Raw genomic sequence first — 17173 nt, forward strand, 5'->3', positions numbered from 1 at the left:
CATACAAGCCATGTTTTGTGTTTGTGTCATTCCCTATGTCATTTTCTTCATCTAATTACCTTAATTGCAGATATTTCTGTAGTGATAATTATCAAAGTATGTGATCATTAAGGATTATGGAGTACTTCTTGATGTTTATTGGTTCTTTTTACCTGCAAGTGTCATGTCGATTGATGGAAATATTTGTCAAAATTTGAAAATAAAGATTTGGGGGTCGGATCTGAAATCTGATTAACATTGGGGGTCGGATCTGATTATTTTTTTTTTCTTATTTTCCTTTTCTAAAACCTAGATGTTTCTTAGAGCAAAAAATACTGTATATGAAAACAACACAAATTAAATTTAAAACAGGTTTGCTTTTGAAAGTTTTTGTTTAATGCAGAAAGAAAAGGATGAAACAAGAAAACAAAATAAATAAAGAAATATTAGAATAGTTATCGTTCATTCTCTGGGAATGTCATTGACTTTACATAATACTAAATCTACGCACACAAACAAAATGTGATTCTCCTTCCACTGTGCAGTCACTACAAAGTGCACTGAAGTTACAAGTCCAAACAGCCCTGATAATCCAGAGCATGTCACATGAGGGAAGACTGGCCGCCTTTATTGGTAGATTCCTTTGCATGGTGGGCTTGCAGAACAGCAACTGCTTCTTCAACCTGTAAAACAGTGTATTTTAGCACAGAGGAAAAAATAAAATCATGCTTTACATGAGGTGAAATGGGTCAGGTGCCTGACAATTATGTAAGGCTCAGAATAAAGCAATATTTTAAGTAAAAAAACATCATTAAAAAAATTCAGCCTTAGGCCTCATACACACGACTATCAGTGTTGTGTTCTGCAAATCTCGGATCCGCAAAACACATATAGCGTCCATGTAAATTACGTATTTTCCCATTTTGCACGCCCCTCCTATGTTAAATATGCCTATTTTTGTACTCAAAACGGACAAGAATAGCACATTCTATTTTTATTTATTTTTTTGCAGCCCCATTGATTTGAATGGGTGCAAATTGAATCGGAAAAATACAGTTATGTGACTTATTCTAACTCATACACTGTATAAGTATTTTTGGACAAGACATTATTTTGCAGTATTGCGGATATATGAAGGAATTTTTCAAACAATACCAGCAAAAGAATCTCTTTAGTTTAGCCTTAATTTGATAATAGCATTCAGTAACAAAGAAAGTCTGCTTTATACGCAGTTTTCTAATACAATGGTCCCCAGCCTGTGGCTCTCCAGCTGCAGCAAAAGTACAACCCCCTTGCATGGTACATGCCAGTAAATGCAGTTTTGCAACAATTGGAAACCCGCAGGTTGGATATCACTGCCTTAAAGGGGTTAGCCCATGACTAATCAAAAAACAAAACAAAAAACAAAATCAGACATCATATAGTACACGACAAGCTCTTTCTAACAAAGCTAGAACCAGTCCTGTCCCCCATATGGGTCCAGAGATCTCCCCATTCATTACTATGCTAGATTATTATTATTATTTTTTTAACTCTAACAACATAAGTGAAATAACAGTCATCGAACATTCTTATTACAGAATAGAGTGTATACATTTATACTTCTACTATGCTAGATTTACATCAAGCTGATAGTCAAGGGGTGTCTTTTCAGTTGCAGCTCAGGGGGTGTGTCTCAGCTCTCCCTATCACAGCTCAGGGGGTGTGTCTCAGCTCTCCCTATCACAGCTCAGGGGGTGTGTCTCAGCTCTCCCCATCACAGCTCAGGGGGTGTGTCTCAGCTCTCCCCATCACAGCTCAGGGGGGTGTGTCTCAGCTCTCCCCATCACAGCTCAGGGGGGTGTGTCTCAGCTCTCCCCATCACAGCTCAGGGGTGTTTGTCTCAGCTCTCCCCATCACAGCTCAGGGGGGTGTGTCTCAGCTCTCCCCATCACAGCTCAGGGGGGTGTGTCTCAGCTCTCCCCATCACAGCTCAGGGGGGTGTGTCTCAGCTCTCCCCATCACAGCTCAGGGGGGTGTGTCTCAGCTCTCCCCATCACAGCTCAGGGGGGTGTGTCTCAGCTCTCCCCATCACAGCTCAGGGGGGTGTGTCTCAGCTCTCCCCATCACAGCTCAGGGGGGTGTGTCTCAGCTCTCCCCATCACAGCTCAGGGGGTGTGTCTCAGCTCTCCCCATCACAGCTCAGGGGGGTGTGTCTCAGCTCTCCCCATCACAGCTCAGGGGGGTGTGTCTCAGCTCTCCCCATCACAGCTCAGGGGGGTGTGTCTCAGCTCTCCCCATCACAGCTCAGGGGGGTGTGTCTCAGCTCTCCCCATCACAGCTCAGGGGGGTGTGTCTCAGCTCTCCCCATCACAGCTCAGGGGGGTGTGTCTCAGCTCTCCCCATCACAGCTCAGGGGGGTGTGTCTCAGCTCTCCCCATCACAGCTCAGGGGGGTGTGTCTCAGCTCTCCCCATCACAGCTCAGGGGGGTGTGTCTCAGCTCTCCCCATCACAGCTCAGGGGGGTGTGTCTCAGCTCTCCCCATCACAGCTCAGGGGGTGTGTCTCAGCTCTCCCCATCACAGCTCAGGGGGTGTGTCTCAGCTCTCCCCATCACAGCTCAGGGGGTGTCTCGCAGCTCTCCCCATCACAGCTCAGGGGGCAGCTGAAGGATGAAACTGAGCATGTGCGGCCATCTCAGTGAGCAGGTCAAAGAAATAAGAAAAGAAAAAAACACTGCAGGTGGTGCTATACAGATACATTTTATTCAACAGCTCAGTGGCTATGCAAAATTTTTAATTATATGCTATTACAAAAGTATTTAGATCTAAGATTTGAAAACTGTATAATATTTTTCGTGGGACAACCCCTGTGAACATCAGATTACATGCCACTGCCCTACAATACTGTTTAGGACATTCTGCACTTTACCCATCTTCTGCTTACACCATCATAACTGCATTCATAAGCTGTTCATTCATAGCATACAAGCAAAAGACAGTGGCAAAAAAAAAAAAAAAAAAAAAAAAAAAAAAAAAATCAAATCTGCATGCAGCCACACAGGGATTGTTTTCAAGACGGTAGTATGTTATGACGTTAAATGCTTCCAATGTCTAAAGAGTAGCTTATATCTTGGTATAAAAAAGGCCAGAATCTTAGCTTTCCAACAATACCAGGCTAAATATTCTGGGAACAAAACTTTGGGTGCAGCACGCTTCTGATGTCTGGGAACAGCATGAAAAGTTATACTTACAGAATCAGTAAGTGGGGATGCTGCAAGTGACATCAGGAAGATACAGCACAGCCTGCTACAGGCATCTGTCCTATTGTAGGGCTGCGATCCGCGGCACCTGAGGGGTTAACTGCCGCGGATTGCAGCTACCTCTGAGTGCCGGCTATGTGATTCTGCAGCCAGTACCCGCCTCCTGTATTTGAATTAAGGAGCGAGTTAACTTCATTGGTGGCGCAGTGGCGAGGGAGGGACTGCTTATTTCTCCCCTGTGTTGCTGAGGGAACATTGCGCATGCTGAGATAATATCGGCAAATGGCAAAAGTATCGATTGGGTATCGATAATTCGATACCCAAGGCAACCCTAACCTAATCAGCATCTAATTAGGTGTTGTGAGAGTCAGTCATTTATCTTCAAAGAAATTATTTTTTAACAAAGCTTTACACGTTGGGGAAAAGTTGCATGAAAGCCCATAAGTGTGAGGTTCTGAGTGCTAGGTGCCTACTAGAGATAAATCAATTTGTAAGAATTGCAACATCTCAGAGTTCTGCACCTGCGACGGGGTGTCCCCAAAGCAGAGGACATTCCCCCTGCCTCTTGATTGACATCGCCAAACATCCAGTAGCAGCACAAATGTGGAGGGGCTCTGGAGCAGCAAACACGACACTACACTTTCGGGTAGTGGCGCGCATTCAGTGGCTGCTCCAGTAGTGGAAGTAGAGTCTCTGCGCTTGTGCTTCTACTGGAAGCGGTGGCGCAGGTGTGAGGTTGCCAGGGCTGGCTTAGGCTACTTTCACACTAGCGTTCGATCGGATCCGTTCTGAACGGATCCGATCATATTAATGCAGACGGAGGCTCCGTTCAGTACGGATCCGTCTGCATTAATAACTTAGAAAAAATTCTAAGTGTGAAAGTAGCCTGAGCGGATCCGTTCAGACTTTCAATGTAAAGTCAATGGGGGACGGATCCGCTTGAAGATTGAGCCATATGGTGACATCTTCAAGCGGATCCGTTCCCATTGACTTACATTGTAAGTCTGAACGGATCCGCTCGCCTCCGCACGGCCAGGCGGACAGCTGAACGCTGCAAGCAGCGTTCAGCTGTCCGCCTGTCTGTGCGGAGGCGAGCGGAGGTTGAACGCCGCCAGACTGATGCAGTCTGAGCGGATCCGCTCCATTCAGACTGCATCAGGGCTGGACGGAGGCGTTCGGGTCCGCTCGTGAGCTCCTTCAAACGGAGCTCACGAACGGACCTATGAACGCTAGTGTGAAAGTAGCCTTAGATGTCTGGACCTGTCAATCAAGCGGCAGGGAGAGCATCATCTGCTTAGGGGACACCATGTCGCAGAACTCTGGTTAGACAAAGTGATTTGCTCATCTCTAATGCTTACTTCAAGAAAATACATGGTTATGGGGGTATAATATAATTTTTTTTTTTTTTTACAATTCAGATTTTGTGTTTGTCTGGCAGTGAAGGAAATCCCTTATATTTCTATCTGCCTTATGGCTTTGTCATAACCATATGTTCCCCACCGAGGCAAATTACAATTAAGATAGAAATACATGGTTCTCTGCTGAGCTGCATTAACAGAAGACTTTTACATATGGCTAGTATGACAAGGTAGACGTGCCACTGTGTGAATTCGTAGCCATGCCACTACACAGCAGTCGAGTAACTATTAAAATACCTTTGAGTGAAGGGACTCTGGAGACTCCAGCATGTGTAACAGTTCAGAGTTGTCTATTTCTAACAGCATGCCAGTTATTTTTCCAGCGAGTGAAGCGTGCATACTGTGTATTAGAGGATAAATCCTTTCACCTGTAAATAATACCAGCGTTAATACCGAAATGCAGTAGCAACAACTCGTTTCTTTGAGCCATCCCTAACCAGTAGCTCTATGGTCCATATGCTGGCTTGTCTTGTTCACAAGCATAAATGCTATAAGAAATATTAACGCAAGCAGTTCATCCATCAAGCAGGGCAGTGGAAGATATTAGGAATCTGGCTTCTGAACACAATATGAATGCAGAGCATAGTGTAAATGCTGTTATAAGGTTCCTATACATGTTCACTTTTGAAAGATTATGTATATAACAGTTACTTACAGTACACTTATGTGAAAGGCTGTCATTCACTTATATATGGGTGTGGCTAGACAGCGACATGACTTGCGCCACAAAAAAGTCGCGCAACATTTCATGTAATGTATTTCAATGGACAGTCGCAAAAAACATCAAATATTTTTTTTTCTACTGTCGAATCACAGCATGTAGCCTTACACCATTGAAATACATTATATTAAGCCACATCCTTTTGTGTAGTGCAACATGTCGCCTAAAGCAGTGTTTCCCAACCAGTGTGCCTCCAGCTGTTGCAAAACTACAACTCCCAGCAAGCCCGCACTGCCAAAGGCTGTCCAGGCATGCTGGGAGTTGTAGTTTTGCAACAGCTGGAGGCACACTGGTTGGGAAACACTGGGCTAAAGAATAGGCATGAATCGCTATAAAATACAATGCCAAGTACCTAGCAGTTGTTTTTGCTCTTGTGGTGGGGCAGCTGCTAACATGGAGGCAGTGAGAGGCTCTTGTCCTTGCATTAGCACGGCTGGCTCCATTACCTATAACGAGAGAAAGATACCATTATATTTTATTAGAAAAGGCTGGCAGTTTCCGGACAATAGCCCCATGGAAGGCACTTTTACCATACGTTTAAATCTCTGATGCTTCTATTCGCTATAGCTGGATGCAGAAAAAAAAAGCTCTTTAAGTCCAAGTTTCTTTATAATTGTTAGATTTAAGGCTTTATACATTTTGTTATACTTGAGGTAGTTGTACTCAGCTATAAACTGGAAATTACCCATTTCACATTACACTTTAGTTGTCTATCCCCCCCCCCCCCCTTCCTTATGATACTGCAGCGTTGTCTGCCAGAAGTCCATACTGAGTAGAGGCTCCAAAATGGAGTATGGACCGCATTCTGCTGCTCAACTAACGAACAGGAGCTCTGTCCTCACAGGAAATGAATAATCAATATGAAGAGATTTAGTCTGAAGCAAAAAAAGAATCAAATGTACTTTATGATTAACCTATTAAAGTATTAGTGATGGAACAAAGTGGCGGATATACTAAGGCTGGCGTTACAGTCCATTGCCCAGAATTTATGAAGAGGCACAGGTGGTCAGTGCACTAGAAGTTCAAATTTACCCCCAGCTATAGAATACAATATCAGGAAGTAGCAGAATTGAACCCATCTATTAAACATGAGCTTGTTCTAACTAGTAGTGCCTATCAGCGAAAAGATCTAAAATGAAGGCTGCAAAAGTAAATGGGACACAACACACCTGTACCTGCTGTAGGTGTGCATTGTTCATAGGTGGCTGTGCATTTCGTACGGAGCAAGAATACTTGTACTGTGTCATTGTGCGCATGACTGATGGGTTTATCTGAGCTCGTGCACCAGCCGTCTGAGTGCCTATATTTGCTGAGCAAAAAATAAAGCCAAAATGTTTATTAAGAAAAATATTGTGTAAAAGCAAAACTCATAACTGACATAAAAAAACAGCTTCATCAATGCTAGGGAATCGTCATCAGTAGGTATGAAGAGTAGTGCAAAGCAGTCGTGCATAATGACTAAGTGCAGATGACGCAGCAACAATTTGAGAGATTTGCTTAGGATGTCACCCCAAAGTTTCCCATTTAAACTATGGTGAGGTAGATATCCCAGTTAGGTAGTTGTCCCATCCAGACTATGAACCATTTGGAACTTGGCGAAGAAGGTGAAAAGAAAACTTACCAACTCTTTGAGTCTGAGGACCAACCCTGGGCACCTGTGTTGAAGCTTGCTTCATTGTACTTATGTTAGAAGACATGCGTCTTGGAGGAACTGCCCGCAGTATAGGAACCGTTGGATGGTACTCTGAAGTCACATGGATGATGGACACATTATTAGATAATAGAGAAGATATTAGTAGTCTAAAAATATTTTCCTTTTCTTTATTGACTCTCTAAAGATGCTCTAAATAGATGTGTGTTGTTTGACTTTATCTCGCACTTTGGTGGCATATTGCTATGATAAGCCACCAATGTCAAATCTCAAGAAAAGGGCCCCCAAAGCAAAGGAGAGCGCACCAAGCTCTGCTTTCATTTCGGTTTTGAAAAAAGCTCAGCAACTGCACGCGGCTGTTTCCGGAACTCCCAAAGTAAACGGAGAGCGCATTGCACAAACATGGCCGCCTCGCCTTCACTTCTACCGGAGTTCCCCAAGGTGAAAGAGGGTGCACGGTACAAGCGCAGCCATCCTCCATTTTCTTCTATAGGAGTTCCCAAAATAGTCGAGCCAGCTCTTGGCTATTTTGGCACTCCCATAGAAGAAAATGGAGGATGGCTGCGCTTGTACGGTGCACCCTCATTCACCTTGGGGATCCCCTTCTGAAGACAGGAGTGGGTCCTGCAACTACCGAACATTGGTGGCATATCCCAGCGATATGCCACCAAAGTCCAAGATGGGCCAACCAGTTTAAATGAATGATCAAAAGGAGTTGCTAGTTAAACTGTATTGATGCCATTGCACTAAAACGTTAACTATGTAGACTGGACATATATAATGGATGCTGCATTTTCACATGAGCAGAAGACTGCCCCTCCAAAGCAATCATGTGAATGAATACATAATTATCTAAAAATGTTCCTTCTGCATTGAGTTCACTTACGTGGTGGCCTGGACTGCTGGGATGCCCAGTGAGGTGTCGGGCGTACTGGTGCTACAGGGCTCGGATTATAAAAGGCTCTGTTTGATGGCTTCAAGTGAAACAAAGCAAATATAATCATTCCTAGGATATCACAAGTGGCGGGTCATCCTATAGTATAATATTGTATATAAGAACTGCATTTGTCGCTGCATATCTACTATATACGTGTTACATTTTGCAAAAATGTCTACACCTGTAAGTCACATTTAAATTGACACCTAAAAACCTGAGAGACTGGAGACAAATAGAGTGCTAGGTTACACTATGTAAAGGGGTTGTCAGAGAGTTTAAAGGGAGTCTGTCAGCAGTTTCGACCCACTAAGTGGAAGCTGGAAAGAGCAGTACAAGCATACCTTTTATGGGGATTTTATTATCAGAAGTACTGTGAATATGAACTTTTATTATGAAAGTTCTGCTCCTGCAAGTGCCCCGGAGGCAGAAATTCACTGCGAAGTGTGCTCTGAATTGAGTGGCTTCACAGCCCCTCCCCTCTGAGTGACAACCAACCAGGAGACCACTACAGCTGTCACTCAGATCAAAGGGGAAGGTTTGTGAAGCAGTGAGCTCTGCCTCCTTGGCATCTGCCAGAGCAGTGCCTGGCAGAATACAAGTTTAAATTCACATTATTCCAGATATTAAAAGATCTGCATGTTTGTATTGGTTTTCCCGGGCACTATTTAGTGCCGTCAGCAGTTTAGCAGTTTTGACTATGCTAACAGACTCCCTTTAAAAAGAAAAAGCTGAAAATATATTAAAATAAAAAAAAAAAAGGGTTAATTACCCTTACCAATAATTGGATTTTCCAATAGCCTCCCCCGCGGCACTGACAGGAGGGTGCTCCCCGCCCCCAGCACAGGTAAACTTTAAAAGGGCCTCCTCCCCTTACACTATAATGTGATCTATAAACTGTACAACTCAATTGAAAAACAAACTGAAATCTTTTAGGTAGAGGGAAGAAAAAATATAAAAATAAAATAATATGGTTGCATAAGTGTGCACACCCTTAAACTAATACTTTGTTGAAGCCCCTTTTGATTTGATTACAGCACTCTTTTTGGGTATGAGTCCATCAGCATGGCACATTTTGACTCTGAAAGATTTGCCTACTCTTTGCAAAAACACTCCAAATCTGTCAGATTGTGAGGCCATCTCCTGTGCACAGCCTTCTTCAGATCACCCCACAGATCGGATTCAGGTCTGGGCTCTGGCTGGGCCATTCCAAAACTTTAATCATCTTCTGGTGAAGCCATTCCTTTGTTGATTTGGATATATGCTTTGGGTCGTTGTCATGCTGAAAGATGAAGTTCCTCTTCATGTTCAGCTTTCTAGCAGAAGCTTGAAGGTTTTGTGCCAATATTGACTGGTATTTGGAACTGTTCATAATTCCCTCTAGCTTAACTAAGGCCCCAGTTCCAACTGAAGAAAAACAGCCTCAAAGCATGATGCTGCCACCACCATGCTTCACTGTGGGTATGGTGTTCTTTTGGTGATGTGCAGTTTTGTTTTTGCGCCAAACATATCTTTTGGAATCATGGCCAAAAAGTTCAACCTTGGTTTCATTAGACCATAACACCTTTTCCCACATGCTTTTGGGAGACTTCAGATGTGTTTTTGCAAAATGTAGCCTGGCTTTAGTCTTGCCACTACCCCATAGCCCAGACATATGGGAGAATACAGGAGATTGTTGTCACATGTACCACACAGCCAGTACTTGCCAGATATTCCTGCAGCTCCTTTAATGTTGCTGTAGGCCTCTTGGTAGCCTCCCAGACCAGTTTTCTTCTAGTCTTTTCATCCATTTTGAAGGGACGTCCAGTTCTTGGTAATGTCACTATTGTGCCATATTTTCTCCACTTGATGATGACTGTCTTCACTGTGTTCCATGGTATATCTAATGCCTTGGAAATTCTTTTGTACCCTTCTCCTGACTGATACCTTTTAACAATGAGATCCCTCTGATGCTTTGGAAGCTCTCTGTGGACCATGGGTTCTGCTGTGGGATGCGACTAAGAAAATTTCAGGAAAGACCAACTAGAGCAGCTGAACTTTATTTGGGGTTAATCAGAGGCACTTTAAATGATAGCAGGTGTATGCTGACTCCTATGTAACATGATTTTGAATGTGATTGCCTTATTCTGAACACAGCTACTTCCCCAGTTATGCAACCAAATTATTTTTGTTTTCTTCCCTCCACCTAAAAGATTTCAGTTTGTTTTTCAATTGAGTGGTACAGTTTATAGGTCACATTAAAGGTCTAAAACGTTCTGAAATGATTTATCTTTGTCTCATTTTATTTACATCACAGAAACCTGACATTTTAACCGAGGTGTGTAGACTTTTTAAATCCACTGCGCATATATACACACACACTATATATATAGCTTTATTTTCCCTCTGCAACATTTCAACTGCTCATTGCAGTCTTTATCAAGCATGAGCAGTTGAAACGTTGCAGAGGGAAAATAAAGCCGGTCTTTTCACCTTTTACACTGGAGTGCTGCCTCTTTTTTGGAGAACTACAATTATTGATGACTGCTTTGCCCCGTGGTCTGAGGAATTTGCACCAGGATTCACTATACAGTGCTGCTGCTTTTCTTTGTTGGAGATAGATATAGAGATATAGATAGATATAGATATATATATATATATATATATATATATATATATATATATATATATATATATATATATATATATATATATATATATAGAGATATATATCTCTATATATATGTTCCATGATCACGCAAAAACGCAACCATCGATTTCAATGAAACTTGTTATACATATCCCTTGCTACCTGGAAAGAAATCTTGTGGTGGTCACAGCTCTCTAGGATGTACCATTCCTGAGACCTTGCCAAAAAAAAAAAAAAAAAAATGACCTGCATTAGCCAATACAAGCCTGCAAGTCTTTCTCTTCATATCCCAACTGCCATACACACTGTCACATGTCCCTTATCAGCCAATAGAAGCTCACAGGCCCTTAGTCTCCACATACACAGTTTTACTCCAAGTTTCCATAACAACCCAGCCATTTCTCTTCACTGCTGTAGGTCAACTTTTGGCTTGGGCTACACGACGGCATGTGTCGCACAACTACACTGCTACATGTGTTGTGCGACATTGATGTTGCAATAATGTCATGCAACAATTTTTATAATGATAGTCTATGGTGTTGCACTGCGACATGTGACATGCTGTGACGCGGCGGAAGACCTGTATTTCCCCCACTCTTCTTGCCGTTATGGCCAGAAGGAAGGTGGTCTTTAAGATCAGGAGTTTGAGAGAAATATCTTCAATAGGCTCAAACGGTGAGTCCATCAGTACCGTACGGACTAAGTTCATGTCCCAAGGTGGGATAGTAGAGTGTAATCTGAAGGAATCCCCGATTGCTTCTTTGATGAATGGCCTGATTAGCGGATGGTCTGATAAATTTGTGTCTAGAAAAACTGCGGAGATCTGAACCTTAAGAGTGGACGGCTTAAGCCCCTTGTTCAAACCTGCCTGCAGGAAGTCCAGAATGACAGGGACTTTGCTAGATCCTGTTACTAGAAAACAAAAGGAAAGCCTTTCACGTTCTGAGATAGATCTTGGAGGTTATGATCTTTCGACTCTTTAGCAAGGTGGAGATTACAGGGCCAGAGAGACCTTTCTGCTTCAGATTTTGGCGTTCAATCAAGCCGGCTCCCCATAGAAGTGAATAGGAGCATACCGCGCATGCGTGGCCCCCGCTCCCATTCATTTCTAGGGGCTGATGGAAATAGCAGAGCCAGCACTCGGCTATTTTCTCCGGCCTCATAGAAAATGAATGGAGGGCGGCTGCGCATGCGCAGTGCGCCCTCCTTCACTTGTGGGGCTCCATTCTCGATATAGGTGCGGGTCCCAGATTTCATTTTATTTCCCACCAAGCCAGGGAGTGTTTTACATATGCTGGAATGGGAACCTTCTTGTCCAGAGAGTTTGTTGCCATCCCAAGATGCCAGAAGAAAGGCCTAATTTCTGCAAAATTCTGGTGTGGCATTGTGCCCATCTGACGGCAGGGATTGAGGATGTCAGAATTCCCAGGATTGTCATGATGTTTCTGATAGTAGCGGATCTTAGATTGCAAAACTGATTTACCTTTAGTTTAAGGGATGACTGCTTCTCTTCTGGGAGGAAGGACATCAGTAAGCAAGCTGTTGAAAGGAACCCCTAAAAAGAGACTTTTTGCTGAGCCGGAATGAGGTTGGATTTTATGAGATTTATGATGCATGACAGATCCGCAAAGGTCTTTTGAACAAGGTCTAGATGTACCAGAAGCTGATTTTCTGATTATGCTGCTAATAGGAAGTCGTCTAAGTATGACACAATTAGAACGCCCTGTAGATGAAGATAAGTTATTTCTGGGAGCTGATGACAGGCCAAAGGGGAGCGCTTGAAACAAAGTGACAGAGGCGACCTCTCAAATACTGCTATCCTGAGAAATTTTTGATGATCTTTGAAAATGGGTAAATGGTAGTACGTGCCCTACAAATCTATTGTCAACATGTAAAAATGTTGAGGAAGCAGATTTATTGTTGATTTGATGGTCTCCATCTTGAACTTTTTGTAAGATAGGCACTTGTTCAGACTTCTTAGGTTTATGATGAGCTTGAAAGACCCCCCCTGGATTTCTTATTAGAAAAACTGGAGAATAAAATCCTCGCTGTTGCTGGTTTTCTGGAACTGGTAAGTAGGACCTCTATTTGAATCAAGTTGGTTATCTCTGTCTCTAGGGATGACTGTTCCTCTTTCTTGGTCACAAGTTTGTTGACGATAAAGGGGTCTGATGGTTAAGTACTGAACTCTAACATGAAACCCCTTTGAATGGCAGTTTGTATCCAAGGGGATACCTCTCCAAATTTCTTAATCTTGCTCCCACCTGACCTCTGGCGTCGAGTAGTTTTTGACAAGCTATCAGGATTGAAAAGGAATCCCTTGCTCCTTCCTCTTGAAGATTGCCATCTTCCTGAGTATTCTCTTTTGTTCTGGAGTAGGATTTCTTTGGCTATGAAAGAAGCGTCTCTGATGGAAGTGTCTTGAGTCCGTGGGAAAAAAATCTTACCGGAGGCCTGCTCCAAAACGTCATCCAACACTGACCCAAAAAGCCTATCTCCTTCACATGGATGGAACACAACCGGTTCTTTGAACCCGTATCTCTAAACCAAGAACGGAGCCATACGGCCCTGCGGGTGGCATTAGAAATAGCAGCTGATCTTGCAGACAACCTCACTAGATCTGCCGAGGCGTCTGTTGGATAATTCAAGGCCTGTTTAAACATAGGTTAATGAGGCGAGTATCTCCTCCATTGGGGTTCCTGCTGCAAGATTATCCTCTAGCTGATTGAGCCATACCGATAGGTATCTGGCGGTACAGGTGGATGCAATGCTTAATCTGAGCATAGCTGTATTTACTTCCCAAGCCTTTTTGAGTAAGTTCTCACACTTCTTGTCCATCGGATCCCGAAGTAACCCCATGTCCTTAAATGGGAGGGAGGATTTTTTGGATATCCGTGCCACTGGAGCATCAATCTTTGGAGTTTTATCCCAAAGATTTGAGTCAGTCTGAGAACGGACACTTTCTTTTGAAAGCGTTTGTAATTAGGGTTCTCCTTTCGGGATCCTTCCACTCCCTAGAGATTAAGGCCTTAACATTATAATAGATCAGAATCACACATCTTTTTCTCACTCTCCTAGACCCTGAAACATTTGATCCTGAATGGAGCGACTTTCTTTAGACTCCTCCAGGTGCATAGTAGCTCTTATAGTTTTTAAGAGACTGTCTGTATCTTCCGGAAGAAACAATAGTCTCCCTTGCCCGTCGACAGATGAATCAGAATCTGTGTCGGTAGCAATGTCCCCCTCATCCAAAACTAACCCGAATAACTGGGAACTATGGGATTTTTGAGACAGAGGCTTGCGGTAAAGGGGGAGGTAACCTAGACTCCACTGCAGCATTAACCTCTTCACAAATCATACTCCGCATAGAGTCTAAGGAAGGAAGGAGATTGTTCAGCCACCACTTTTTCAGCACATTTGTGGCAAAGTGATTTCTTGGCTTTAGATATAAATGACTTTTTGCAGATAGCGCATTTTTTGTGACTAGAATCAGACCCAGGTGCCTTGAGGTGGAGGTGTCTCTACCCTACAAAATTAAAATTGAAAAAAATAAGTAGGGGTTCAGAAAAACTTCAGAGGAACAGACACCAGCACCAGGCACCCAAGGTGGATAATAGGCGTAACATCACATACACCAATATCTGTCCAAGTCAGGAGAGGAGGCTTACCAGGCTGATGGTGCTTGCGGCCACATCCAGAGGGTTGCGGGCGGTATCTGGGTCAGTAGGAGCCAACATTGCAGGGAAGGGAACAGCACGTATGGCTGCTCCCTGAATTCAGCTTCCATTTAAAGTTCCTGGCCTTCTGAGAGTCGTCATGAGGTTCATACGTGCGTGATGCCGCAACATAATGTTGTCATGACACCCGCTACCAGAACAAGGCTCCCCAAACCTTCGGGGAGTCTCTGACCACCGGAATGCTGCTGCATGCCTCCAAACGGAGCATACAGGATAAATCCGGGGGCTGCCTTCAACAGGACTTATGCCAAGGGTACAGGGAAGGGAGGCCACGTGTCCCCGGAGCTCCTGCGTACTGCAATGGCCCTCCTACTAGTGGGGGGGAAGAGACCAGGCCGTACGCTTGATGCTACTGCGAACCTGCTCGGGAACACAGGAGGAGCTTCCACGCTATCCGGGACAGAAGCTCTGATTAGGTAATGGGATGAGGCCCTTTTATGTTTACTCTGAATTTAGTGAGTTTTCAGGTATAACAGTATACAAGTAAAGACAAAAGATGTATGATCATTTCAAAGCAGGACCACGAAGGATCCAGGGTGCACAGTTACAGAAAGAAATAATTACCATCTATCCAAGATGTTATAATACTTTGCATACATCCAAAGAAGGAAAAATAGTAAAATAAAATAAAATCAAGGTAACCAAAAATGTCAATGTTTCGCACTCTGTATACTCCACAGTCAGTGTTGAAAATGTAAAAAGGTTACAAACTGTCATCTGACACTTATCTCTTCTCAGTGCAAACCTAAGACAGATTATGCAACATTAAATACAGTCGCCGGAATATAAAACATATAGGTGGGAAAGGAAAGCGGGGGATGGAGAGGGGGGAAAGGGGAGATGCAACCAGTCATGAAAAGGGTAAGTGCCGAGGGAACCAGACTTTATGACAATCCTGTGGAACCATGTGGAGTCATATGAAAACCAAAAGCTCATGACACGTTTCCAAAATCTGGAGAGTCCAGGAAAGCAAGTAAAGGGTAGCAACTATTAGTAAATGCCTCGGACCTTTCCTGCTGGTCTGCTAACAACTTCTCCATACATAATATATATCTTAACTCTCTGGCCCATTCAAGCAGTGTAGGCGGAGAACTGGAACTCCAATGTCTGGGGATTACCATCCGCGCAGCTGACAGGAAATGCCTCAGAACTCCTTTCTTGACTTGGGCAAGGGAGCCAGGAATAAGAGACAATAGAGTTAGCTGGGGGGTGTTAGGGATTGTCCTACCAGAGTATTTAGTGTATATCCGCAAGATTTGGTCCCAAAACGAGTGGATTTTCGGACAGCTCCACCATATATGCAGCAGGGAACCCCCATCACTCTCACATCTCCAGCATCTCTCTGAAAGAGAGGGGAACATCCAATGCAGCTTGGTAGGACAATATTACCACCCAGAAAGGATATTGTAATTATTTTCTTTGACCTGCACCGCCAGTAAGATTCCATGGGAGAACGTACACATCTTCCTCACCTCATCAGTGAATGGAACCTGCAGGTCAGACTCCCATTTGTCAAAAAATGGGGCCCTTTCCCCACTATGGAGATCAAGAAGGACTCCTTAGAGTGTGGACAGGATACCTCTGTTTGTACCTAACCTCAGGTATATTGTGTCAAAATCCATCAGTGAGTCCACCGTCCCTTTACGGAACGTAACTCCAAAAAAGGAGTTTAATTGAGCATATCCCAACCAGGATGTCATGTTAAAGGCTGCATTCTTGCGTAGAGCTTCAAATGAGGAGAGCTTCCCCGCTGACAGAACGTCTCCGATTCTCAACAACTCATTGTGTGTAGTTCTGATGAGAAAGGATGGAGAGACCAGACCCGGAATAAATCCTGGATTCCCATGGAGTGAGGTCATGGGCCCCGGTCTAAAAGTAATCTGAGATTCGGCAACCCAATCCTCCCAAACTGCAAGGGCATGTCTTACCAGGTACAGCAAATCCTCTCTAGGTCTGTAGGTCATAGGTATCCAGGGTGCAGCTTGAAGGGAAAGAGGTGACATAGACTGCTCCAAAGTGACCCACAGTTTCATTGAGCCTTTATGCCTCCAATCTATAAGTCTGGTGAGTACCGCCGCATCATTATATAATTGAATAGAGAAGGCCCTTTTAAAGTTTGAGCTTCCGGTTTGTTTCCTGTCCTAGGGGCGGGGAGCACCCTCCTATCAGTGCCATTGGGGAGACACCGGGAAAAACTGTACTTGCCTCTTAAAAGAAATCTGTCACCTCCCTTAAGCTTTATAAAGTGCAGTACTGCATGAATAGTACTGCTTGCTCTTATTCTGGATTGCAAATTTTTATATGGATACTCCCTCCAGTTGCCCAGCTGTGCCACAGCAATACACTGACAGGATTTCTGAGCTCACACTCAGAAGGTCTTTTCTATACGCACATGGGGAGAAGTCCTGTCAATATATCCTAGCAGTGGACTGTGGCAGGGGGGCATGGAGGGAGAGTATCAACACACAAATTACAATCAAGATATATTTATTGCAGTTAATTGTCCTTTAAATCCTTTGCTGATCCTCTGGAAGCCCACCCTGGTTATTTCCTGCAGTTTTTTCTTTTTTTCTTTATACAACTGATGGACAACCACTTGAACAACTCCAACTGGTACAACAACTAGAATTCAACCTAGCAACCAGTTTCAAATGATTCGTCTTCAACTTAAGGGTTTCTTTACCTCTGGGGCCACCTTTTCTGCAGACCCCCAGCATGACTGGCATACTTACCCTATCCCAGCCGCCGAGTTCCAGCTCCATTGCCCCACCCTTGGGTGCTGCAGGTCTTCCTGCATCAACATCCGGTTTGTACAGGTGATGTAACCACTGCAGCGATGATGTGTCATCCATGCATCAAGTGA

The 17173-nt window shown here is 43.8% G+C and overlaps 1 protein-coding gene across 1 annotated transcript in view; it reads right to left on the reverse strand.

The window, feature by feature from the left end:
• Nucleotides 1–533: 533 nt before the first annotated feature.
• The window catches only part of LOC122941510 (embryonic polyadenylate-binding protein), an 88987-nt gene continuing 72347 nt past the window's right edge, over nucleotides 534–17173 (reverse strand). The window contains exons 9-14 of the mRNA XM_044298824.1: nucleotides 7897–7984; nucleotides 6981–7103; nucleotides 6535–6668; nucleotides 5712–5805; nucleotides 4876–5006; nucleotides 534–662 (exon numbers count right to left, since the gene is read on the reverse strand). Coding sequence (XP_044154759.1) covers nucleotides 582–662; nucleotides 4876–5006; nucleotides 5712–5805; nucleotides 6535–6668; nucleotides 6981–7103; nucleotides 7897–7984 — 651 coding nt within the window. The 3' untranslated portion in view covers nucleotides 534–581. The remainder of the gene's footprint in view (nucleotides 663–4875; nucleotides 5007–5711; nucleotides 5806–6534; nucleotides 6669–6980; nucleotides 7104–7896; nucleotides 7985–17173) is intronic.

The sequence above is a fragment of the Bufo gargarizans genome, chromosome 6, assembly GCF_014858855.1.
Source record: "Bufo gargarizans isolate SCDJY-AF-19 chromosome 6, ASM1485885v1, whole genome shotgun sequence".
Classification (NCBI taxonomy): Eukaryota; Metazoa; Chordata; class Amphibia; order Anura; family Bufonidae; genus Bufo; species Bufo gargarizans.